This window comes from Heterodontus francisci, unplaced genomic scaffold (assembly GCF_036365525.1).
Source record: "Heterodontus francisci isolate sHetFra1 unplaced genomic scaffold, sHetFra1.hap1 HAP1_SCAFFOLD_377, whole genome shotgun sequence".
Classification (NCBI taxonomy): Eukaryota; Metazoa; Chordata; class Chondrichthyes; order Heterodontiformes; family Heterodontidae; genus Heterodontus; species Heterodontus francisci.
This window is the reverse complement of record NW_027142041.1, coordinates 880,476-907,378: the sequence shown is the minus strand read 5'-3', so window position 1 is coordinate 907,378 and position 26,903 is coordinate 880,476. Positions and strand designations below refer to the sequence as shown.

Here is a 26,903-nt window from a genome sequence, read left to right as displayed (position 1 = left end):
GTACAGTTTCAAAGCAAGGGATCTCCCATTTAAGACTAAGATGAGGAAGAATTTCTTCTCTCAGAGGGCCATTGATCTTTGGAATCCTCTACTCCAGACAGCAATGGAGGCTGGGTCATTAAATATATTCAGGCTGAATTGGACAGATTCTTGATCTACAAGGCAGTCTACAAGATTATGGTGGGGGGGGAGGTGGTGCAGACAGTAAAGTAGAGTCAAGGCCACAATCAAATCAGCCATGATCTGTTTTAATGGCAGAGCAGGCTTGAGGGGGCAAAAGGGCTACTTCTGGTCATATTTATTTTCTCTCTAAGTACTAACCCTCTGACAGTGTCGTAGTCCCTCAGTACTGCTTTGGTATTGTCAGTCTGGATTTCATGGCCAAATCTCTGGTGTGGGTCTTGAACCCAGGACCTCATAACTCAAATGAGAAAGGGCTGCCCACTGAGCCACAATTGAAGAATTAGAGCTCTGAGGAGAAAGTCAAGATACTAGGTATCTTTCCATTGGAGGAGAGAAGGTTAAGAAGAATTTAATAGAGATTTTTAGAATTAGAAAGAGTTTTGATGGAGGGAAAGCTATTGAATAGAACCATAGAAAATAGGAGCAGGAGTAGGCCATTCAGCCCTTTGAGCCTGCTCCGCTATTCATTATGATCATGGCTGATCATCCAAATCAGTAACCTATTCCCGCTTTCGCCCCATATCCTTTGATCCCTTTAGACCCAAGAGCTATATCTAACTCCTTCTTGAAAACATACAATGTTTTTGCCTCAACTGCTTTCTGTGGTAGTGAATTCCACAGGCTCACCATTCTCTGGGTGAAGAAATTTCTCCTCATCTCAGTCCTGAAAGGTTCACCCCGTATCCTTAGACTATGACCCCACCATCGGGAACATCCTTCCTGCATCTACCCTGTCAAGTCCTGTTAGAATTTTATAGGTTTCTATCAGAATCCCCCCTCACTCTTCTGAACTCCAGCGAATATAATCCTAACCGACTCAATCTCTCCTTATACGTCAGTCCCGCCATCCCAGGAATCAGTCTGGTAAACCTTCGCTGCACTCCCTCTATAGCAGGAACATCCTTCCTCAGATAAGGAGACCAAAACTACACTCAATATTCCAGGTGTGGCCTCACCAAGGCCCTGTATAACTGCAGCAAGACATTCCTGCTTCTGTACTCGAATCCTCTCGCTATGAAGGCCAACATACCATTTGCCTTTTTTGCCGCCCATTGCACCTGCATGCTTACCTTCAGTGACTGGTGTATGAGAACACCCAGGTCTCGCTGCATATTCCCCTCTCTCAGTTTATAGTCAAACAGATAATAATCTGCCTTCCTGTTTTTGCTACCAAAGTGGATAACCTCACATTTATCCACATTATACTGCATCTGCCATGCATTTGCCCACTCACTCAACTTGTCCAAATCACCCTGAAGCCTCTCTGCATCCTCCTCATAACTCACCCTCCCACCCAGTTTTGTGTCATCTGCAAATTTGGAGATATTACATTTAGTTCCCTCATCTAAATCATTAACATATATTATGAATAGCTGGGATCCTAGCACCGATCCCTGCTCTACCCCACGAGTCACTGCCTGCCATTCGGAAAAAGACCCATTTATCCCTACTCTTTGTTTCCTGTCCGCCAACCAATTTTCTATCCATTGCAATACACTACCCCCAATCCCATGCGCTTTAATTTTACATGCTAATCTCTTATGTGGGACTTTGTCGAAAGCCTTCTGAAAGTCCAAATAAACCACATCTACTGGCTCCCCCTCATCAACTCTACTAGTTACATCCTCGAAGAATTCTAGTAGATTTATCAAGCATGATTTCCCTTTTGTAAATCCATGCTGACTCTGTCCGATTCTACCACTGTTCTCTAAGTGCTCTGCTGTAAAATCTTTGATAATGGACTCAAGAATTTTCCCCACTACCGACGTCAGGCTGACTGGTCTATAATTCCCTGCTTTCTCTCTACCTCCCTTTTTAAATAGTGGGGTTACATTAACTACCCTCCAATCTGTCGGAACTGTTCCAGAGTCCATAGAATCTTGGAAGATGACCACCAATGCATCCACTATTTCTAGGGCCACTTCCTTAAGTACCCTGGGATACAGACCATCAGGCCCTGGAGATTTAACGGCCCTCAATCCCATCAATTTCCCCAACACCATTTCTCCACTAATACTGATTTCTTTCAGTTCCTCTCTCTCACTAAGCCCTGTGTTCCTCAACATTTCTGGTATGATATTTGTGTCCTCCTTTGTGAAGACAGAACCAAAGTATGCATTTAGTTGGTCAGCCATTTCTTTGTTCCCCATAATAAATTCCCCTGTTTAATAGAATGTGTGTCGGAGAGACTGTGAGCATGTGTGTGTGTGAGCATCAGGTATTATAATAAACTTTACACTCAGCAGAAAGGAAAAATCTTTCCTGATAGAAAGACTAAGCGATTTTCCAACGATGAACACATTCTATTGGGAAAGGTGATTAATTGGGAATCTTAAACATCCCATTGAAAAGAAATGATTATTTTGGTGTGTGTTGAGTATTAATTGATTTTCATGTTGAGAAACCTGGGTGAAGATTCAAGGCTCAGAATGATGACCTCTGGGCAGGAAAGGTCGGGAGACTGTTATTCAGGAACCACAAGGCTAGTTTTAAACCTACAGAAACTGCAGGAAGACAGGAGGCTGAGGAATGTGAAGAGTGGGAATGAATGAATTTGTGCAAGGGGACTTGGTTTTACCAGAAAATGGATGTCAGGAGCAGGGAAGCTGGTTGGACCAAACAACAAAGCCTAATGTTGACAGCTCTAGATGTGAAGAAACCCTTCCTGTAGATATATAATCATCTCCGCCATCCACACGCTCTACAGAGTCTCCTACCATTACTCAGCCTAATATAGTCGCAGCTACACCACATCCTGCTGTCACACTCACTGCTCGGGCTGTGGGTTACAGAACAAGAGAGAGAAATCGCAGTCCTCTCGCACCAGGTCACAGCTGCTCAGGACTTGGCTGGAGGTGTCAGCAGTGGACAGTGAGATTCATCCCTATTAATCACTCACAGTTGGTACCACACTAAAGCACCAAGATGGAACACCAGAAGAATTTCAGGCACAAAATCCTACCACGTTATCTAAATGTGATAACATCAATAGTGTCTCTCGCTGATATCGCCATTTATGCTTGTGACCAAAACCTCAGTGAAACAGAGGAGACGAAGTTAAAAGCTGAGGTGAAATTAGCTTACGAGGAAATTCAAGAGGCGGTGAATGAAGGAAAGGAGATCCAATCTGATGTGGACGATGAGGCCACTGATACTTCGATGGAGCGCAAGGTTCTTCAGGACAAGATAGACAATATGAGAAAGGAGCTGCAGGATGTGGAAAAGGAATTAATATCACAGGAAATTCAAAAAGAGAAGATCAGAGATAAGCTTCGGAATGTCCACGCTGAGCTATTACATGCAACAGAAACTCAGAACACAACTAATGCTCGGAAAGCAGAGAAAGAAACTATTCGCAACGTGGGTATCGGCCTTATTCTCATCCCCTTTATTGGTAAGAGCTTGAAACAAAGATGTCATCAGAATGAGTTGCTGACAAAGTGAGCTTCAAGCGGTTGAGAGTAACAATGTGTAAAAGTAGAATTTGGCGAGAGTGGAAAATAGGTACAGAGGCAGAAGCAATACTGAGTAGACTATCTGATGGAATATATAAGTCATATATATTGTTTGGGATCCTCAAGGGGGAGGGGGAGCAGCCCCAAGTCGTGGTCCACATAGGCACCAACGACATAGGTAGGAAGACAGATGGGGATTTAAGACAGAAATTCAGGGAGCTAGGGTGGAAGCTTAGAGCGAGAACAAACAGAGTTGTTATCTCTGGGTTGTTGCCCGTGCCACGTGATAGCGAAGCGAGGAATAGGGAGAGAGAGGAGTTGAACACGTGGCTGCAGGGATGGTGTAGGAGGGAGGGTTTTGGTTTCCTGGATAATTGGGGCTCTTTCTGGGGTAGATGGGACCTCTACAAACAGGATGGTCTTCACCTGAACCAGAGGGGTACCAATATCCTGGGGGGGAGATTTGCTAGTGCTCTTCGGGGGGGTTTAAACTAAATCAGCAGGGGAATGGGAACTTAAATTGTAGTTCCAGTGTGCAGGATGTTGAGAGTAGTGAGATCAGGGATAAGGTTATAAGGACACAAGAGGGCACTGGCAAGCAAGAGCTTGGTTTAAAATGTGTCTACTTCAACGCCAGGAGCATCCGGAATAAGGTGGGTGAGCTTGCAGCATGGGTTGGTACCTGGAATCTCGATGTAGTGGCCATTTCAGAGACATGGGTAGAGCAGGGGCAGGAATGGATGTTGCAGGTTCCGGGATTTAGATGTTTCACTAAGAACAGAGAAGATGGTAAAAGATGGGGGGGGTGTGGCATTGTTAATCAAGGAGAGTATTACAGCGGCAGAAAGGACGTTTGAGGACTCGTCTACTGAGGTAGTATGGGCCGAGGTTAGAAACAGGAGAGGAGAGGTCACCCTGTTAGGAGTTTTCTATCGACCTCCAAATAGTTCCAGAGATGTAGAGGAAAGGATAGCAAAGATGATTCTCGACAGGAGCGAGAGTAACAGGGTAGTTGTTATGGGGGACTTTAACTTTCCAAATATCGACTGGAAATACTATAGTTCGAGTACTTTAGATGGGTCGGTTTTTGTCCAGTGTGTGCAGGAGGATTTTCTGACACAGTATGTGGACAGGCCAACCAGGGGCGATGCCACATTGGATTTGGCACTGGGTAATGAACCCGGCCAGGTGTTAGATTTAGAAGTTGGTGAGCACTTTGGTGATAGTGATCACAATTCGGTTAGGTTTACCTTAGCGATGGGCAGGGACAGGTATATACCACAGGGCAAGAATTATAGCTGGGGGAAAGGACATTATGATGCGATTAGGCAAGATTTAGGATGCGTAGGATGGGGAAGGAAACTGCAGGGATGGGCACAATCGAAATGTGGAGCTTATTCAAGGAGCAGCTACTGCGTGTCCTTGATAAGTATGTACCTGTCAGGCACGGAGGAAGTTGTCGAGCGAGGGAGCCGTGGTTTACTAAAGAAGTTGAAGAGCTTGTCAAGAGGAAGAAGAAGGCTTATGTTAGGATGAGACGTGAAGGCTCAGTTAGGGCGCTTGAGAGTTACAAGCGAGCCAGGAAGGATCTAAAGGGAGAGATAAGAAGAGCAAGGAGAGGACACGAGAAGTCATTGGTGGATAGGATCAAAGAAGATAGGGCGGCACAGTGGCGCAGTGGTTAGCACCGCAGCCTCACAGCTCCAGGGACCCTGGTTCGATTCCGGGTACTGCCTGTGTGGAGTTTGCAAGTTCTCCCTGTGTCTGCGTGGGTTTTCTCCGGGTGCTCCGGTTTCCTCCCACAAGCCAAAAGACTTGCAGGTTGATAGGTAAATTGGCCATTGTAAATTGTCACCAGTATAGGTAGGTGGTAGGGAATGTAGGGACAGGTGGGGATGTTTGGTAGGAATATGGGATTTGTGTAGGATTAGTATAAATGGGTGGTTGATGTTCGGCACAGACTCGGTGGGCCGAAGGGCCTGTTTCAGTGCTGAATCTCTAATCTAAAAAGAAAACCCTAAGGCTTTCTATAGGTATATCAGGAATAAAAGAATGACCAGAGTTAGATTAGGGCCAATCAAGGATAGTAGTGGGAAGTTGTGTGTGGAATCGCAGGAGATAGGGGAAGTGTTAAATGAATATTTTTCGTCAGTATTTACAGTGGAGAAAGAAAATGTTGTCGAGGAGATTACTGAGATACAGACTACTAGGCTAGATGGGATTGAGGTTCACAAGGAGGAGGTGTTAGCAATTTAGGAAAGTGTGAAAATAGATAAGTCCCCTGGGATTTATCCCAGGATTCTCTGGGAAGCCAGGGAGGAGATTGCAGAGCCTTTGTCCTTGATTTTTATGTCGTCATTGTCGACAGGAATAGTGCCGGAAGACTGGAGGATAGCAAATGTTGTCCCCTTGTTCAAGAAGGGGAGTAGAGACAGCCCTGGTAATTATAGACCTGTGAGCCTTACTTCGGTTGTGAGTAAAATGTTGGAAAAGGTTATAAGAGATAGGATTTATAATCATCTTGAAAAGAATAAGTTCATTAGAGATAGTCAGCACGGTTTTGTGAAGTGTAGGTCGTGCCTCACAAACCTTATTGAGTTTTTTGACAAGGTGACCAAACAGGTGGATGAGGGTAAAGCCGTGGATGTGGTGTATATGGATTTCAGTAAGGCGTTTGATAAGGTTCCCCACGGTAGGCTATTGCAGAAAATACGGAAGTATGGGGTTGAAGGTGATTTAGAGCTTTGGATCAGAAATTGGCTAGCTGAAAGAAGACAGAGGGTGGTGGTTGATGGCAAATGTTCATCCTGGAGTTTAGTTACTAGTGGTGTACCGCAAGGATCTGTTTTGGGGCCACTGCTGTTTGTCATTTTTATAAATGACCTGGATGAGGGTGTAGAAGGGTGGGTTAGTAAATTTGCGGATGACACGAAGGTCGGTGGAGTTGTGGATAGTGCCGAAGGATGTTGTAGGTTACAGAGGGACATAGATAGGCTGCAGAGCTGGGCTGAGAGATGGCAAATGGAGTTTAATGCGGAAAAGTGTGTGGTGATTCACTTCGGAAGGAGTAACAGGAATGCAGAATACTGGGCTAATGGGAAGATTCTTGGTAGTGTAGATGAGCAGAGAGATCTTGGTGTCCAGGTACATAAATCCCTGAAAGTTGCCACCCAGATTAATAGAGCTGTTAAGAAGGCATATGGTGTGTTCGCTTTTATTAGTAGGGGGATCGAGTTTAGGAGCCACGAGGTCATGCTGCAGCTGTACAGAACTCTGGTGCGGCCACACCTGGAGTATTGCGTGCAGTTCTGGTCACCGCATTATCGGAAGGATGTGGAAGCTTTGGAAAAGGTGCAGAGGAGATTTACTAGGATGTTGCCTGGTATGGAGGGAAGGTCCTACGAGGAAAGGCTGAGGGACTTGAGGTTGTTTTCGTTAGAGAGAAGGAGGAGAAGAGGTGACTTAATAGAGACATATAAGATAATCAGAGGGTTAGATAGGGTGGATAGTGAGAGCCTTTTCCTCGGATGGTGATGGCAAACACGAGGGGACATAGCTTTAAGTTGAGGGGTGATAGATATCGGACAGATGTCAGAGGTAGTTTCTTTACACAGAGAGTAGTAGGGGCGTAGAACGCCCTGCCTGCAACAGTAGTAGACTCGCCAACTTTAAAGGCATTTAAGTGGTCATTGGATAGACATATGGATGAAAATGGAATAGTGTAGGTCAGATGGTTTCACAGGTCGGCGCAACATCGAGGGCTGAAGGGCCTGTACTGCGCTGTAATGTTCTATGTTCTATATCAACTTTCTTCTTCTTTGGCTTCCTTGTCTCGAGAGACAATGGGTAAGCACCTGCAGGTGGTCAGTGGTTTGTGAAGCAGCGCCTGGAGTGGCTATAAAGGCCAATTCTAGAGTGACAGGCTCTTCCACAGGTGCTGCAGAGAAAACTAGTTGTCGGGGCTGTTACACAGTTGGCTCTCCCCTTGCACTTCTGTCTTTTTTCTTGCCAACTGCTAAGTCTCTTCGACGCGCCACACTTTAGCCCCACCTTTATGGCTGCCCGCCAGCTCTGGCGAACGCTGGCAACTGACTCCCACGACTTGTGATCAATGTCACAGGACTTCATGTTGCGTTTGCAGACGTCTTTAAAGCGGAGACATGGACGGCCGGTGGGTCTGATACCAGTGGCGAGCTCGCTGTACAATGTGTCCTTGGGGATCCTGCCATCTTCCATGCGGCTCATATGGCCAAGTCATCTCAAGTGCCGCTGACTCAGTAGTGTGTACAAGCTGGGGATGTTGGCTGCCTCGAGGACTTCTGTGTTGGAGATACGGTCCTGCCACCTGATGCCAAGGATTCTCCGGAGGCAGCGAAGATGGAATGAATTGAGACGTCGCTCTTGGCTGACATACGTTGTCCAGGCCTCGCTGCCGTAGAGCAAGGTACTGAGGACACAGGCCTGATACACTCGGACTTTTGTGTTCCGTGTCAGTGTGCCATTTTCCCACACTCTCTTGGCCAGTCTGGACATAGCAGCAGATGCCTTTCCCATGTGCTTGTTGATTTCTGCATCGGGATACAGGTTACTGGTGATAGATGAGCCTAGTTGGTGAACTCTTGAACCACTTCCAGAACGTGGTCACCGATATTGATGGATGGAGCATTTCTGACCTCCTGTCCCATGATGTTCGTTTTCTTGAGGCTGATGGTTAGTCCAAATTCATTGCAGGCAGCCACAAACCTGTCAATGAGACTCTGCAGGCACTCTTCAGTGTGAGATGTTAATGCAGCATCGTCAGCAAAGAGGAGTTCCCTGATGAGGACTTTCCGTACTTTGGTCTTCACTCTTAGACGGGCAAGGTTGAACAACCTGCCATCTGATCTAGTGTGGAGGAAAATTCCTTCTTCGGAAGACTTGAACGCATGTGAGAGCAGCAGGGAGAAGAAGATCCCAAACAGTGTCGGTGTGAGAACACAGCCCTGTTTCACGCCACTCAGGATAGGAAAGGGGTCTGATGAGGTGCCGCTATGCTGAATTGTGCCTTTCATATTGTCATGGAATGAGGTGATGATACTTAGTAGCTTTGGTGGACATCCGATCTTTTCTAGTAGTCTGAAGAGACCACGTCTGCTGACGAGGTCAAAGGCTTTGGTGAGATCAATGAAAGCAATGTAGAGGGGCATCTGTTGTTCACGGCATTTCTCCTGTATCTGACGAAGGGAGAACAGCATGTCAACGGTCGATCTCTCTGCTCGAAAGCCACACTGTGCCTCAGGGTAGACGTGCTCGTCCAACTTCTGGAGCCCGTTTAAATGACACGAGCGAAGACTTTCCCCACTATGCTGAGCAGGGAGATTCCACAGCAGTTGTTGCAGTCACCGCGGTCACCTTTGTTTTTATGGAGGGTGATGATATTGGCATCGCGCATGTCCTGAGGTACTGCTCCCTCGTCCCAGCACAGGCAAAGCAGTTCATGTAGTGCTGAGAGTATAGCAGGCTTGGTACTCTTGATTATTTCAGGGGTAATGCCGTCCTTCCCAGGGGCTTTTCCACTGGCTAGAGAATCTTTGGCATCACTGAGTTCCGATTTTGTTGGCTGTTCGTCCAGCTCATCCATGACTGGCAGAGACTGGGCTGCATTGAGGGCAGTCTCAGTGACAACATTTTCCCTGGAGTACAGTTCTAGGTAGTGCTCCACCCAGCGGTCCATTTGCTTGCATTGGTCAGTGATCGTTTCCCCTGAATTAGACTTGAGGGGGGGGGGGCGATCTTCTTGATGGTAGGCCCAAAAGCTCTCTTAATGCCATCATACATTCCTCTGATGTTTCCGGTGTCTGAGGCCAGCTGAATATGACTGAATAGGTGTTGTCAGTAGTCATTTGCACAGCACCTGGCTGTTCTTTGTGCAGCACCTCTGGCTGCTTTAAGTGCTATGGATGTTAACTCACTGGGGGCCTTCTTGTAGTTCAACAGTGCAATGCGCTTAGCGGCTATGACAGGTTCCAGCTCTTCAAAGTGAGATTGAAACCAGTCTGCATTCTGCTTCACATGTTTGCCAAAGGTGGTCATTGCTGAGTCATAGATGGCGTCTCTGATGTGGGCCCACTTGGTCTCTGCATCCCCTGTAGGAGTGTTTTGAAGGGCTTTTTCAAGCGAATTTAGAAACTTATGTAACAGCTGTGGGTGAGAAATTCTGCTGGTGTTGATGCGCGGGCGGCCCTTCTGCTTGGAGTGATGCAGCTTCTTTGGTTTGAGTCTAACCTTGCTGCACACCAGGGAGTGGTCGGTGTCGCAGTCCGCACTGTGGAAGCTGCATGTGATTTGAACGCTGTTTAAAGAGGCTCGCCTTGTGACGATGAGGTCCAACTGGTGCCAACGACGTGATCTTGGGTGCCTCCAAGAAACCTGGTGACAGGGTTTAGTGTGAAAGAATAAGTTGGTGATGCAGAGATTATGATAGGTACACAACTCAAGCAGTCTCTGTCCATTCTCATTCATCCTTCCAATGCCATAGCACCCAAGGCAGGAAGGCCATGAGTCATGGTCAGCCCCAACCCTGGCATTAAAGTCCCCCAGCAGGAACAGGTGTTCGGTATTGGGGATGCTACTAATGATATTATGGAGTTCCTCGTAGAACTGGTCTTTAACTTCAGGTGGGGAGCAGAGTGTTGGAGGATAGATGCTGAGTAGGTGTACTGGACCAGAGGCGGTGAGCAGTCGGATGGACAGTATGCGTTCCGAGCGATTTGAGGGAGGCTCTATCATGCTGAGCAAAGAGTTTCTGATGGCGAAGCCCACTCCATGCTGTCTTGGTTCTTCAGGATCCCTACCCTGCCAGAAGAAGGTGTATTCTTGCTCTCTTAGAGATCCGCTCGCAGGGAGGCGTGTCTCCTGAAGTGCTGCAATGTCCACATTGAATCTACTGAGCTCGTTGTTAATGACGGCAGTCTTCCGAGAATCGTTGATTTGTGTAAGATCTTCCGACAGGCCAGGACACATAGTTCTGCCGTTCCAGCTTGCAAAACGAAGGGCTGGTGCCTTCTTTCCTTTTTTTGTCGTGCTGTTTGGTGCGGTGTTCCAGTCCACTTGTCGGGCAATGACCCAATACAACAGGATGACACAGTGATATGTCATCCCTGCATGATGTGGAAGTTTCAAGTACCTGGTGTTGAGTTTGGAGAACATGTCTGTGGGAAGAGTTTCCAACTCACATATCTCCAGCTCCAAATCTTAGAACTTGAGAAGTAGGTGTTCATCAGGAGTCCTGAATGGTGTGTCCTCTCCCTGGTGTCAGGGTAAAGGACATCACGGAGAGAGTGCAGTTTGAGAAAGTACCACATAAAAGGCTGGTTAACAAAATTGAGGCTCATGGAATAGGAGGGTCAGTGTCCAATTGCAGGTGCAGGAAAGAGAGGCATGGATTTGGGAGGTGACAACACATTCAAGTACTTTGGAGAGGAAAGGGAGGGTCAAGATGGGACAATGTTTGCAAAGGTAGAGGGTTCAAGGTGAGATTTTTGAGGAGGGACGGACGATGGGAGATAGGAAAATTTGAAAGGGAGAGAACAGTACCTGAGGAGAATTAATAATTTATAATGAAAGTTAGCATGGGGGTCAGGAAGGGTGGTTGGATGGTCAGCAGGAAAGAGGGAGCAGGAGGTCAATTTCATGGACAAGATGAGCCCAGAGAGAGCATGAGGAAGATAGGAGAGAAACTGGAGAAAGACGAGTTCAGGGTTAGGGCAAGGGAATCCTTGGCTTGATGTGTTCGTGGAAGGGGGGAGGAATGTTGGAGCAGGAAGCAGCCATGATCTCATTAAATGGCGGGACAGGCTCGAGGGGCTGAATGGCCTACTCCTGTTCCTATCTTCCTATGTTCCGAGGGATGCTCTGACTCCGAGTGACAAAGAATTCATGAGCTCCCCACTCTTGTTGAGTGTGAAAGGGACAGTGGAGAGTGGGTTAAGAAGTTGGTTGGTAGCGGAGAAAAGAAGCCAGGTCTTATCTCTGTATTCCATGATGATTCTGAAGCAGTGGCTGAAAAGTGTGTTCAAGCTAACTTGCAAAGTATTGATGGCAGCACTGTGAACTGCTACTCTGAAATCCAGCAATGCCCTTGGAACCACCTCCTGCTGTGGCACATCATCCTTGGTGTTCTGTTGAGAAACCTTGCAATGTGTTGCAGATGTAGGTACAAGATCCAATCACCCACACCCTATTGTCTATCATCTCAACCATATTCACAGAAATCTCTCCACCAGTTTCACATAAAATTGGTGCTCCTTAATCATGATTCTTTTGAATATCCGACTCCGTCTCAACCAAAGGAGGTTGTTTCTCCCCCATCATGCAGGAAACGGCACTCACCCCCATCTCTCAAGCCCTCACACTTACTACTGCTCAATGACAACCATTTGGTTCACTATTTGCTCCCAAGGGAGCTGGCCTCTTCCTCCAAGCCATTCCGTGGGATTTCATAAATTCGTAAGCATGTTTAACTGACTTCTTAAAGAAAGAGAGGGCACGTCAATGGCCTCTGTTGTATTTTGACAAACCAGATGAAGCTGCAAACTTCTTATTTTCCCCCTTGACCTCACTTTACAACCATGATTCTTCTTTCTCATCTCCTCCAGACTCTCCTGCTTGGTTGCCTCCTCAACTTGCGACACTCTTTTTCACCCATATATCTTCATGCATATCGTTATCAGACAGGCAAGTGCACCTCACTTTAAACACTTCTCCTTAAAGACTACAAACCCCACTGTGGCCCAAATTTTAATGTCCAGTTAAAGTGTTGGAATATTGTTTTGTCTGGGAATGGCTCAGTTTTCCTGTCATTCAACACCGAGATGATGTGACTGGTACAGAGGCGAGTCAAGCTTCTAAAAGAAGATTTCCATTTATTTAGCGCCTTTCATGACCACCAGATTTCCCAAAGCACTTTACAGACAATGAATTATTTTTGAATAATAGTCACTGCTGTAATGTAGGAAATGTGTCAGCCAATTTGTGCACAACCCTCTCTACCCTCTTTCTACACAGGATGGTGAGCGCCAGTCTCACTGTCACTAACCTCATCCCTCAGTCAGCCTGGGCTACCCTCCATGGGGTTTCTGAACAGGAGAACATCTCAACTGCACATTATTATTGCTAGAATGATTGGAGCATCAGTAAACCCAGGAACAATTCCTGCGGCACAGCCCACAAAGCTATTCATTTCTCATATTCTTCAGCTGCTCCCTGTCAAATAAACACAGCCCCCTATAGTCAGCAGCTTTAAACACAAATCACAAAATGACCCACACTCAAAGCAGTCGTAAACCCACAGCAGCAGCATTCACAAGTTTACTACCCATTCACTCTCCCCCTCACTCTCCACAATCCAATTCACTCTCCCCCTCACTCTCCCTCACGCTCCACAATCCAATTCACTCTCCCCCTCACTCTCCACAATCCAATTCACTCTCCCCCTCACTCTCCCTCACTCTCCACAATCCAATTCACTCTCCCCCTCACTCTCCCTCACTCTCCACAATCCAATTCACTCTCCCCCTCACTCTCCCTCACTCTCCACAATCCAATTCAATCTCCCCCTCACTCTCCACAATCCAATTCACTCTCCCCCTCACTCTCCCTCACTCTCCACAATCCATTTCATTCTCCCCCTCACTCTCCCTCACTCTCCACAATCCAATTCACTCTCCCCCTCACTCTCCACAATCCAATTCACTCTCCCCCTCACTCTCCCTCACTCTCCTCAATCCAATTCACTCTCCCCCTCACTCTCCACAATCCAATTCACTCTCCCCCTCACTCTCCCTCACTCTCCTCAATCCAATTCACTCTCCCCCTCACTCTCCACTATCCAATTCACTCTCCCCCTCACTCTCCCTCACTCTCCACAATCCAATTCACTCTCCCCCTCACTCTCCACAATCCAATTCACTCTCCCCCTCACTCTCCCTCACTCTCCACAATCCAATTCACACTCCCCCTCACTCTCCCTCACTCCCCACAATCCAATTCACTCTCCCCCTCACTCTCCCTCACTCTCCACAATACAATTCACTCTCCCCCTAACTCTCCGCAATCCAATTCACTCTCCCCCTCACTCTCCACAATCCAATTCACTCTCCCCCTCACTCTCCCTCACTCTCCACAATCCAATTCACTCTCCCCCTCACACTCCCTCACTCTCCACAATCCAATTCATTCTCCCCCTCACACTCCCTCACTCTCCACAATCCAATTCACTCTCCCCCTCACTCTCCCTCACTCTCCACAATCCAATTCACTCTCCCCCTCACACTCCCTCACTCTCCACAATCCAATTCACTCTCCCCCTCACACTCCACAATCCAATTCACTCTCCCCCTCACTCTCCACAATCCAATTCACTCTCCCCCTCACACTCCCTCACTCTCCACAATGCAATTCACTCTCCCCCTCACACTCCACAATCCAATTCACTCTCCCCCTCACACTCCACAATGCAATTCACTCTCCCCCTCACCCTCACTCTCCACAATCCAATTCACTCTCCCTCACTCTCCACAATCCAATTCACTCTCCCCCTCACTCTCCACAATGCAATTCTCTCTCCCCCTCACCCTCACTCTCCACAATCCAATTCACTCTCCCCCTCACACTCCACAATCCAATTCACTCTCCCCCTCACTCTCCCTCACTCTCCACAATCCAATTCACTCTTCCCCTCACACTCCACAATCCAATTCACTCTCCCCCTTACTCTCCCTCACTCTCCACAATCCAATTCAATCTCCCCCTCATTCTCCCTCACTCTCCACAATCCAATTCACTCTCTCCCTCACTCTCCACAATCCAATTCACTCTCCCCCTCACTCTCCCTCACTCTCCCTCACTCTCCACAATCCAATTCACTCTCCCCCTCACTCTCCCTCACACTCCACAATCCAATTCACTCTCCCCCTCACTCTCCCTCACTCTCCACAATCCAATTCAATCTCCCCCTCACTCTCCCTCACTCTCCACAATCCAATTCACTCTCCCTCACTCTCCACAATCCAATTCACTCTCCCCCTCACTCTCCACAATCCAATTCAATCTCCCCCTCACTCTCCACAATCCAATTCACTCTCCCCCTCACTCTCCCTCACTCTCCACAATCCATTTCATTCTCCCCCTCACTCTCCCACACTCTCCACAATCCAATTCACTCTCCCCCTCACTCTCCACAATCCAATTCACTCTCCCCCTCACTCTCCCTCACTCTCCACAATCCAATTCACTCTCCCCCTCACTCTCCACAATCCAATTCACTCTCCCCCTCACTCTCCCTCACTCTCCACAATCCAATTCACTCTCCCCCTCACTCTCCCTCACACTCCACAATCCAATTCACTCTCCCCCTCACTCTCCCTCACTCTCCACAATCCAATTCACTCTCGCCCTCACTCTCCACAATCCAATTCCCTCTCCCCCTCACTCTCCCTCACTCTCCACAATCCAATTCACACTCCCCCTCACTCTCCCTCACTCTCCACAATCCAATTCACTCTCCCCCTCACTCTCCCTCACTCTCCACAATCCAATTCACTCTCCCCCTCACTCTCCCTCACTCTCCACAATCCAATTCACTCTCCCCCTAACTCTCCGCAATCCAATTCACTCTCCCCCTCACTCTCCACAATCCAATTCAACTCTCCCCCTCGCACTCCCTCACTCTCCACAATCCAATTCATTCTCCCCCTCACACTCCCTCACTCTCCACAATCCAATTCACTCTCCCCCTCACCTTCCCTCACTCTCCACAATCCAATTCACTCTCCCCCTCACTCTCCCTCACTCTCCACTATCCAATTCACTCTCCCCCTCACTCTCCCTCACTCTCCACAATCCAATTCACTCTCCCCCTCACTCTCCCTCACTCTCCACAATCCAATTCACTCTTCCCCTCACACTCCACAATCCAATTCACTCTCCCCCTTACTCTCCCTCACTCTCCACAATCCAATTCAATCTCCCCTTCATTCTCCCTCACTCTCCACAATCCAATTCACTCCCTCCCTCACTCTCCACAATCCAATTCACTCTCCCTCTCACTCTCCCTCACTCTCCCTCACTCTCCACAATCCAATTCACTCTCCCCCTCACTCTCCCTCACTCCACAATCCAATTCATTCTCCCCCTCACACTCCCTCACTCTCCACAATCCAATTCACTCTCCCCCTCACCTTCCCTCACTCTCCACAATCCAATTCACTCTCCCCCTCACTCTCCACAATCCAATTCACTCTCCCCCTCACTCTCCCTCACTCTCCACAATCCAATTCACTCTCCCCCTCACTCTCCCTCACACTCCACAATCCAATTCACTCTCCCCCTTACTCTCCCTCGCTCTCCACAATCCAATTCACTCTCCCCGTCACTCTCCACAATCCAATTCACTCTCCCCCTCACTCTCCACAATCCAATTCACTCTCCCCCTCACACTCCCTCACTCTCCACAATCCAATTCACTCTCCCCCTCACACTCCACAATCCAATTCTCTCTCTCCCTCACTCTCCCTCACTCTCCACAATCCATTTCACTCTCCCCCTCACTCTCCCTCACTCTCCACAATCCAATTCACTCTCCCCCTCACTCTCCCTCACACTCCACAATCCAATTCACTCTCACCCTCACTCTCCCTCACTTTCCACAATCCAATTCAATCTCCCCCTCACTCTCCCTCACACTCCACAATCCAATTCACTCTCCCCCTCACTCTCCCTCACTCTCCACAATCCAATTCACTCTCCCCCTCACACTCCCTCACTCTCCACAATCCAATTCACTCTCCCCCTCACACTCCACAATCCAATTCTCTCTCTCCCTCACTCTCCCTCACTCTCCACAATCCATTTCACTCTCCCCCTCACTCTCCCTCACTCTCCACAATCCAATTCCCTCTCCCCCTCACTCTCCCTCACTCTCCACAATCCAATTCCCTCTCCCCCTCACTCTCCCTCACTCTCCACAATCCAATTCACTCTCCCCCTCACTCTCCCTCACACTCCACAATCCAATTCACTCTCACCCTCACTCTCCCTCACTCTCCACAATCCAATTCAATCTCCCCCTCACTCTCCCTCACTCTCCACAATCCAATTCACTCTCCCCCTCACTCTCCCTCACTCTCCACAATCCAATTCACTCTCCCCCTCACACTCCCTCACTCTCCACAATCCAATTCACTCTCCCCCTCACACTCCACAATCCAATTCTCTCTCTCCCTCACTCTCCCTCACTCTCCACAATCCATTTCACTCTCCCCCTCACTCTCCCTCACTCTCCACAATCCAATTCCCTCTCCCCCTCACTCTCCCTCACTCTCCACAATCCAATTCAACTCTCCCCCTCGCACTCCCTCACTCTCCACAATCCAATTCATTCTCCCCCTCACACTCCCTCACTCTCCACAATCCAATTCACTCTCCCCCTCACCTTCCCTCACTCTCCACAATCCAATTCACTCTCCCCCTCACTCTCCCTCACTCTCCACAATCCAATTCACTCTCCCCCTCACTCTCCCTCACTCTCCACAATCCAATTCACTCTCCCCCTCACTCTCCCTCACTCTCCACAATCCAATTCACTCTTCCCCTCACACTCCACAATCCAATTCACTCTCCCCCTTACTCTCCCTCACTCTCCACAATCCAATTCAATCTCCCCTTCATTCTCCCTCACTCTCCACAATCCAATTCACTCCCTCCCTCACTCTCCACAATCCAATTCACTCTCCCTCTCACTCTCCCTCACTCTCCCTCACTCTCCACAATCCAATTCACTCTCCCCCTCACTCTCCCTCACTCTCCACAATCCAATTCATTCTCCCCCTCACACTCCCTCACTCTCCACAATCCAATTCACTCTCCCCCTCACCTTCCCTCACTCTCCACAATCCAATTCACTCTCCCCCTCACTCTCCACAATCCAATTCACTCTCCCCCTCACTCTCCCTCACTCTCCACAATCCAATTCACTCTCCCCCTCACTCTCCCTCACACTCCACAATCCAATTCACTCTCCCCCTTACTCTCCCTCGCTCTCCACAATCCAATTCACTCTCCCCGTCACTCTCCACAATCCAATTCACTCTCCCCCTCACTCTCCACAATCCAATTCACTCTCCCCCTCACACTCCCTCACTCTCCACAATCCAATTCACTCTCCCCCTCACACTCCACAATCCAATTCTCTCTCTCCCTCACTCTCCCTCACTCTCCACAATCCATTTCACTCTCCCCCTCACTCTCCCTCACTCTCCACAATCCAATTCACTCTCCCCCTCACTCTCCCTCACACTCCACAATCCAATTCACTCTCACCCTCACTCTCCCTCACTCTCCACAATCCAATTCAATCTCCCCCTCACTCTCCCTCACTCTCCACAATCCAATTCACTCTCCCCCTCACTCTCCCTCACTCTCCACAATCCAATTCAATCTCCCCCTCACTCTCCCTCACTCTCCACAATCCAATTCACTCTCCCCGTCACACTCCACAATCCAATTCACTCTCCCCCTCACTCTCCCTCACTCTCCGCAATCCAATTCACTCTCCCCCTCACTCTCCCTCACTCTCCACAATCCAATTCACTCTCCCCCTCACTCTCCCTCACTCTCCACAATCCAATTCACTCTCCCCGTCACACTCCACAATCCAATTCACTCTCCCCCTCACTCTCCCTCACTCTCCGCAATCCAATTCACTCTCCCCCTCACTCTCCCTCACTCTCCACAATCCAATTCACTCTCTCCCTCACTCTCCCACACTCTCCACAATCCAATTCACTCTCCCCCTCACTCTCCCTCACTCTCCACAATCCAATTCACTCTCCCCCTCACTCTCCCTCACTCTCCACAATCCAACTCACTCTCCCCCTCACTCTCCACAGTCCAATTCAACTCTCCCCCTCACTCTCCCTCACTCTCCACAATCCAATTCACTCTCCCCCTCACTCTCCCTCACTCTCCACAATCCAATTCACTCTCCCCGTCACTCTCCACAATCCAATTCACTCTCCCCCTCACTCTCCCTCACTCTCCACAATCCAATTCACTCTCCCCCTCACTCTCCCTCACTCTCCACAATCCAATTCACTCTACCCGTCACTCTCCCTCACTCTCCCTCACTCTCCACAATCCAATTCACTCTCCCCCTCACTCTCCACAATCCAATTCACTCTCCCCGTCACTCTTCACAATCCAATTTACTCTCCGCCTCACTCTCCCTCACTCTCCACAATCCAATTCACTCTCCCCCTCACTCTCCACAATCCAATTCACTCTCCCCCTCACTCTCCACAATCCAATTCACTCTCCCCCTCACTCTCCCTCACTCTCCACTATCCAATTCACTCTCCCCCTCACTCTCCACAATCCAATTCACTCTCCCCCTCACTCTCCCTCACTCTGCTCCTCTCTCCCCAGTCCCATTCACTTACCTATCTCTCCCCAGTACCATTCACTCTCCCCCTCACTCACACTCACTCTCTCCAGTGTAATTTACTCTCCCATTCACTCGCCCCCTCACTCTGCTCCTCTCTCTTCCCAATCCCATTCACTCTCTCCTCTCTCTCCCCAATCCCATTCACTCTCTCCTCTGTCTCCCCAATCCCATTCACTCTCCTAACTCTCCCCAATCCCATTCACTCTCCCGCTCACTCTCCCCCTCTCTCTCCCCAATCCCATTCACTCTCTCCTCTCTCCCCAATCCCATTCACTCTCCTATCTTTCCCCAGTCCCATTCACTCTCCCCCCCACTCTCCCTCGCTCTCCCCAATCCAATTCTCTCTCCCATTCACTCTCCCCTTCACTCTCCTTCTCTCTCTCCCCAATCCCATTCACTCTCTCCTCTCTCTCCAATCCCATTCACTCTCCTATCTCTCCCCAGTCCCATTCACTCTCCCCTTCACTCTCCTTCTCTCTCTCCCCAATCCCATTCACTCTCTCCTCTCTCTCCAATCCCATTCACTCTCCTATCTCTCCCCAGTCCCATTCACTCTCCCCCTCACTCTCCTCCTCTCTCTACCCAATCCCATTCACTCTCCCCCTCACTCTCCCCGTCTCTCACCCCAATCCCATTCACTCTCTCCTCTCTCCCCAATCCCATTCACTCTCTCCTCTCTCCCCAGTCCCATTCACTCTCCCCCTCACTCTCCTCCTCTCTCACCCCAATCTCATTCACTCTCTCCTCTCTCCCAAATCCCATTCACTCTCCTATCTCTCCCCAGTCCCATTCACTCTCCCCCTCACTCTCCCTCGCTCTCCACAATCCAATTCACTCTCCCCCTCACTCTCCCTCGCTCTCCACAATCCAATTCACTCTCCCCCTCACTCTCACTCACTCTCTCCAGTGTAATTTACTCTCCCATTCACTCGCCCCCTCACTCTGCTACTCTCTCTCCCCAATCCCATTCACTCTCTCCTCTCTCTCCTCAATCCCATTCACTCTCTCCTATCTCTCCCCAATCCCATTCACTCTCCCCCTCTCTCTCCCCCTCTCTCTCCCCAGTCCCATTCACTCTCCCCCTCACTCTCCCTCGCTCTCCACAATCCAATTCACTCTCCCCCTCACTCTCCCTCGCTCTTCACAATCCAATTCACTCCCCCCCTCACTCTCCCACACTCTCTCCAGTCTAATTCACTCTCCCATTCACTCTTCCCCTCACTCTGCTCCTCTCTCTCCCCAATCCCATTCACTCGCTCCTCTCTCTCCCCAATCCCATTCACTCTCTCCTCTCTCTCCCCAATCTCATTCACTCTCCTGTCTCTCCCCAATCCCATTCACTCTCCCCCTCTCTCACCCCAATCCCTTTCACTCTCTCCTCTCTCTCCCCAATCCCATTCACTCTCCTATTTTTCCCTAGTCCCATTCACTCTCCCCCTCACTCCCCCTCTCTCTCCCCAATCCCATTCACTCTCTCCTCTCTCTCCCCTATCCCATTCACTCTCCTATCTCTCCCCAGTCCCATTCACTCTCCCCCTCACTCTCCCCAGTCCCATTCACTCTCTCCCTCACTCTCCCCAATCCAATTCACTCTCCTCCTCACTCTCCCCAGTCCCATTCACTCTCCTCCTCACTCTCCCCAGTCCCATTCACTCTCCCCTCTCTCTCCCCAGTCCCATTCACTCTCCCCTAGTTCTTCCCAATCCCATTCCCTCTCCCCCTCACTCTCCTTCTCTCGCTCCCCAATCCCATTCACAATCTCCTCACTCTCCCCAATTCCATTCACTCTCCCCCTCGCTCTCCCTAGTCCCATTCACTCTCACCAGTCCATTCACTCTCCGCAATTCCATTCAGTCTCCCCTCACTCTCCCCAATCCCATTCACTCTCCCCCTGTCTCTCCCCAGTCCCATTCACTCTCCCTCTCACTCTCCCCCTCTCTCTTCCCAATCCCATTCACTCTCTCCTCACTCTTCCCAATTCCATTCACTCTCCCCAGTCCCATTCACTCTCCCCAATCCCATTCACTCTCGGCCCTCTCTCCCCAGTCCTATTCACTCTCCCCTCACTCTCCCCAGTCCCATTCACTCTCCCCAGTCCCAATCACTCTCCCCAGTCCCATTCACTCTCCCCCTCTTTCTCCCCAGTCCCATTCACTCTCCCCTCACTCTCCCCAGTCCCAATCACTCTCCCCAGTCCCATTCACTCTCCCCCTCTCTCTCCCCAGTCCCATTCACTCTCCCCTCACTCTCCACCATCCCATTCACTCTCCCCCTCTCTCCCCCCTTGCCACGCCTTTGGCGATGATCTTTGCGTCCTCACTGTCCACTGGAGTAGTACCGGATGATTGGAAGGTGGCAAATGTTATTCCGTTGTTCAAGAAAGGGAATAGGGATAACACTGGGAATTATAGACCAGTCAGTCTTACGTCGGTAGTGGGCAAATTATTGGAGAGGATTCTGAGAGACAGGATTTATGATTATTTGGAAAAGCATAGTTTGATTAGAGACAGTCAGCATGGCTTTGTGATGGGCAGGTCATGCCTCACAAGCCTTATTGAATTCTTTGAAGATGTGACAAAACACATTGATGAAGGAAGAGCAGTGGATGTGGTGTATATGGATTTTAGCAAGGCGTTTGATAAGGTTCCCCATGGTAGCCTCATTCAGAAAGTAAGGAGGCATGGGATTCAGGGAAAGTTGGCCGTCTGGATACAAAATTGGATGAGGAAGTGGAAGGCTGGGTTAGCAAGTTTGCCGATGACACGAAGGTTGCTGGAGTTCTGGATAGTGTGGAGGGCTGTTGTAGGTTGCAATGGGACATTGACAGGATGCAGAGCTGGGCTGAGAAGTGGCAGATGGAGTTCAACCTGGAAAAGTGTGAAGTGATTCATTTTGGAAGGTCGAATTTGAATGCGGAATACAGGCTTAAAGACAGGAGTGTGGTAGTGTGGAGGAACAGAGGGATCTTGGGGTCCATGTCCATAGATCGCTCAAAGTTACCACCCAAGTTGATGGGGTTGTTAAGAAGGCGTATGGTGTGTTGGCTTTCATTAACAGGGGGATTGATTTTAAGAGCCGCGAGGTTATGCTGCAGCTCTATAAAGCCCTGGTTCGACCACACTTGGAATATTGTGTTCAGTTCTGGTCGCCTCATTATAGGAAGGATGTGGAAGCTTTAGAGAGGGTGCAGAGGAGATTTACCAGGATGCTGCCTGGACTGGAGGGCATGTCCTACGAAGAAAGATTGAGGGAGCTAGGGCTTTTCTCATTGGAACGAAGAAGGATGAGAGGTGACTTGATAGAGGGATACAAGATGATGAGAGGCATAGATAGAGTGGATAGTCAGAGACTTTTTCCCAGGGTGGAAAGGGCTATCACCAGGGGGCATAATTTTAAGGTGATTGGAGGAAGGTTTCGGGGAGATGTCAGAGGTAGGTTCTTTACACAGAGAGTGGTGGGTGCGTGGAATGCACTGCCAGCGGTGGTAGTAGAAGCAGATACATTAGGGACATTTAAGCGACTCTTGGATAGGTACATGGATGATAGTAGTATGAAGGGTATGTAGGTAGTTTGATCCTAGAGTAGGTTAAAGGTTCGGCACAACATCGTGGGCCGAAGGGCCTGTACTGTGCTGTACTGTTCTATGTTCTATGTTCTCTCCCCAATCCCATTCACTCTCTCCACACTCTCCCCAATTCCATTCACTCTCCCCAATCCCATTCACTCTCCCCTCTCTCTCCCCAGTCCCATTCACTCTCCCCTCACTCTCCCCAGTCCCATTCACTCTCCCCAATCCCATTCACTCTCCCCTCACTCTCCCCAGTCCCATTCACTCTCCCCAATTCCATTCACTCTCCCCTCACTCTCCCCAGTCTCATTCACTCTCCCCTCACTCTCCCCAATCCCATTCACTCTCCCCAATCCCATTCACTCTCCCCTCACTCTCCCCAGTCCCATTCACTCTCCCCTCTCTCTCCCCAGTCCCATTCACTCTCCCCTCACTCTCCCCAGTCTCATTCACTCTCCCCTCACTCTCCCCAGTCCCATTCACTCTCCCCTCTCTCTCCCTAGTCTCATTCACTCTCCCCCTCTTATTAATCAGTCCCTTGTTCAAAAAAGGATGTAAGGATAAGCCCAGCAACTGCAGGCCAGTCAGTTTAACTTCAGTGGTGGGGAAGCTTCATGAAATGATAATGCAGGACAAAACAAATAGTCACATGGGCAAATGTGGGTTAATTAGGGAAAGGCAGCACAGAATTGTGAAGGGACTTCCAAAAGGCATTTGATACAATGCCACACAACAGACCTGTGCGAAAAGTTATAGCTCATGGAATAAAAAGGACGGTAGCAACATGGATACGAAATTGGCTGAGTGACAGGAAACAAAGAGTAGTGGTTAATGGATGTTTTCTGGGCTGGAGGAAGATTTGTAGTGGAGTTCCCCAGGAATCAGTGTTGGTCCCTTGCTTTTCCTGATATATATTAATGACTTTTTTGTTTTAGTCATTCATGGACTGTGGGTATTGCAAGCATTTATTGCCATCCCTAATTTCCCTCGACAACTGAGTGGTTTGCTGGGCCATTTCGGAGGGCATTTAACAGTTGACCACATTGCTGTAGGTCTGGTGTCACATGTAGACCAGACCAGGGCATTTAACAGCCAACCACTGGTGACATGGGTTCGAATCTCACCACAGTAGATGGTGAAATTTGAATTCAATTAATCTGGAATTAAAAGCTAGTCTAATGGTGACCATGAAACTATTGTCGATTGTCATAAAAACCCATCTGGTTCACTAATGTCCTTTAGGGAAGGAAATCTGCTGTCCTTACCTAGAGATTCAAACTCATGTCCCCAGAGTATTAGCTTGGGCCTCTATATTACTAGTCCAGTGACATTACCACGACACCTTGGTGTCCAGGGCATAATTTCAAAAATTGTGGATGATATGAAACTTGGAGGCATCGTGAACAGTGAAAAGAATAGTACAGAACTTCAAAAGGACATAGACAGGTGGGTGGAATGGGTGGACAAGTGGCAGATGAAATGTAATGCAGAGAACTGTGAAGTGATTCATTTTAGTAGGAAGAATGCAGAGAAACGATATAAAATAAAGGGTGCAATTCTGAAGAGTGCATAAGTCATTGAAGGTGGCAGGTCAGGTTGAGAGAGCGGTTAATAAAGCATACAGTATCCTGGGCTTTATTAATAGGGGAATAGAGTACAAAAACGAGGAAGTTATGTTAAACACACGTTTGGCTTCAACTGGAGTATTGTGCCCAGTTCTGGACGCCACACTTTAGGAAAGATGTGAAAGCATTGGAGAGAATGCAGAAAAGATTCACGAGAATGGTTCCAAGGATGAGGAACTTCAGTTATGAAAATAGATTGGAGATGCTGGGACTGTTTTCTTTGAAGAGATGGTTGAGAGAAGATTTGATCGAGGTATTCAAAATCATGAGGGGTCTGGACAGAGTAGATGGAGAGAAACTGTTCCCACTTGTGAAAGGATCGAGAACGAGAGGGTACAGATTTAAAGTAATTGGCTAAAGAAGCAAAAGTGACATGAGGAAAAACTTTTTACACAGTGAGTGGTTAAGGTGTGGAATGCTCTGCCTGAGAGTGTGGTGGAGGCAGATTCAATCAGGGCCTTCAAAAGGGAATTGGATAATTATCTGAAAAGGAAGAATGCGCAGGGTTGCAGGGAGACGGTCAAGGAGTGCCACTAGATAAATTGCTCCTTTGGAGGGCCAGCACAGAGAAGACAGGCCAAATGGCCTCCTTCTGTGCTCTAATAATTCTGAGATTCTGTGATTCATTCACTCTCTCCCCTTCACTAAGCTTCCCCATTCACTCTCTTCTGTAGGAATCCCAATGTTGATTGGTACTTTGAAAGAAATACAGCGAGCTCTAGGATTATCCAAGTCCACTGAAGAAAGAATTGGAAGTCTTCATGTGAGTCTTGAAAGTGAGGAAAGCAACCTGGATAAGTGCTACAACAAGATAACAGAACTGAAGCAAAAGAGAGTGGAAAGTGAGAGTCTGCGGAAGGAGGAAAAGGAATTGGTGATCCAGAAGGCAGAGGTCACTGAGCTATTTGACGCAAAGGGAAAGGTGTTTGATAATCTGAGTTACCTCAGTAATCTGCAGGGTAAACTGCAGGTGTTGTACAGTCAGTGCAGTGACGAGACCTTTTATGGGATGACAGTAATCAAAGACCTTCTGCTGAAAATCTTCACCCTCATCCAAAAGGAGAGCTTTAATCAGGAGCTGCTGTGTGATTCCCGCGTTCTCAGTAAGCTCAATGAGCTGGATGAGAAAACCTCAATGTTTAAAAACATTCAGAACATATAGAGAAATACAGGCCGGAATTTTACACCTCCCTCTCTGCACCCCCCACCCCCCAGCCCAGGGAGCAGGCTGGGAGGTGGCGGCGGGGGGGATGTAAAATCAAACACGAGATGGGGGGGTGCCATTCCCGTTGACTATCCGCCCCCATTACTATTTTACCAGCGGCAGGGGAGGTGGCAAACAGCCCAATTGAGGTTTTTTAATTGTTACTATTGCCTCTTTGCGAGCTGTGGAGAGCACTCTTGATCAGGCACCCTGTGCCCCACAGAGGACACTGCCAGCGACACAAGCTACCCACACTGGAACACCCCACCCCACCACCTCGCCAGGCCCAGCCAATTATCCCCAGCGAGGCCAGATTCTCACCTACCTTTTCCGAGACCCCCTCCATTGTTGCTGTCCTGGCTGACTGCAGTCCCAGCAATGGCCACCACTTCCGGTGACACTGCTAGGACTGAAGAGCTGCCAGCACTCTGACAGGGGAGAGACGGGAAAGTGGAGTTTCAGCCAGAATCAGATCAGCCATGATGTTATTGAATGGCGAAGCAAATTCCAGGGGCCAAATGGCCTACTAATGTTTGTGCTCTTGTTGTTGGCTGGCAGCTCTTGGAGGAGGGACGGAAGTACCAACCAAGGCCAATTAAGTGCCTAGACCACGCAAAACTGTTGCATGGTTTCCAGGCCCGGTGGAGGCAGGCTCACCACTGACCTTTTAGCCAGTGGGCGGGACTACCACAGCAATGTAAAATTCCGGTCACACAATGGGGACCAGAAAAGGCAAATAAATCAGGGAAAGGATCATTATTTGGGTATTTCCTGTCCCCCCACCACCACACCCCCAGCTATTTCCTGATCCCTCCCCTGGGTATTTCGTCTCCCCAGGTTTTCTTGTTCCCCCACCATAGTAGTTCCCGATTTCTCCCCCCACCCATATCCTGTGGAACACGAAATGACCTCGCCCCTCCCTATCTCTCGAATCTCTTCCAGCTGTACAATCTCCTGGGATCTCTGCAATTGGCTCCTTCAATTCTGGCCACTTACCCACCCTCAGTTCCATTACCCCAAAAGCTGTAGTTAATCACTTCCATTGCCTATATTCTATTAATAATCAATGATGTAATACTGGCTAACATTATCTAACTGTCTAACAGGGGCAGGGCTGCACAGTGAAGTTGCTTTGTGAAGTTGGTATTATATGCAATGTGCTAGTTATCCCACTCTGCTGATCTCTTTTACAGTTTCTCCAAGCTGAAATTAATAAAAGTTTATTATAAAATTGTCTCCTTTTCAGTCCTTCAGTTGTTTCAGGTGGCAGCAGGTTTATTTTCAAAGGGTCAGTCTGGACACGGCCCACAGTCTGGACACGGCCCACAGTCTGGACACGGCCCACAGTCTGCACACGGCCCACAGTCTGGACACGGCCCACAGTCTG

The 26,903-nt window shown here is 48.8% G+C and overlaps 1 protein-coding gene across 1 annotated transcript; it reads left to right on the top strand.

The window, feature by feature from the left end:
• The first annotated feature begins 2,885 nt into the window (after positions 1-2,885).
• On the top strand, positions 2,886-26,747 carry LOC137366355 (myosin heavy chain, cardiac muscle isoform-like). Its single transcript, XM_068028250.1, has 2 exons — positions 2,886-3,577; positions 24,987-26,747. The coding sequence occupies exons 1-2, from the start codon at positions 3,109-3,111 to the stop codon at positions 25,472-25,474; spliced, it is 957 nt and encodes a 318-aa protein (XP_067884351.1). The 5' UTR covers positions 2,886-3,108; the 3' UTR covers positions 25,475-26,747.
• The last annotated feature ends 156 nt before the right edge of the window (positions 26,748-26,903 follow it).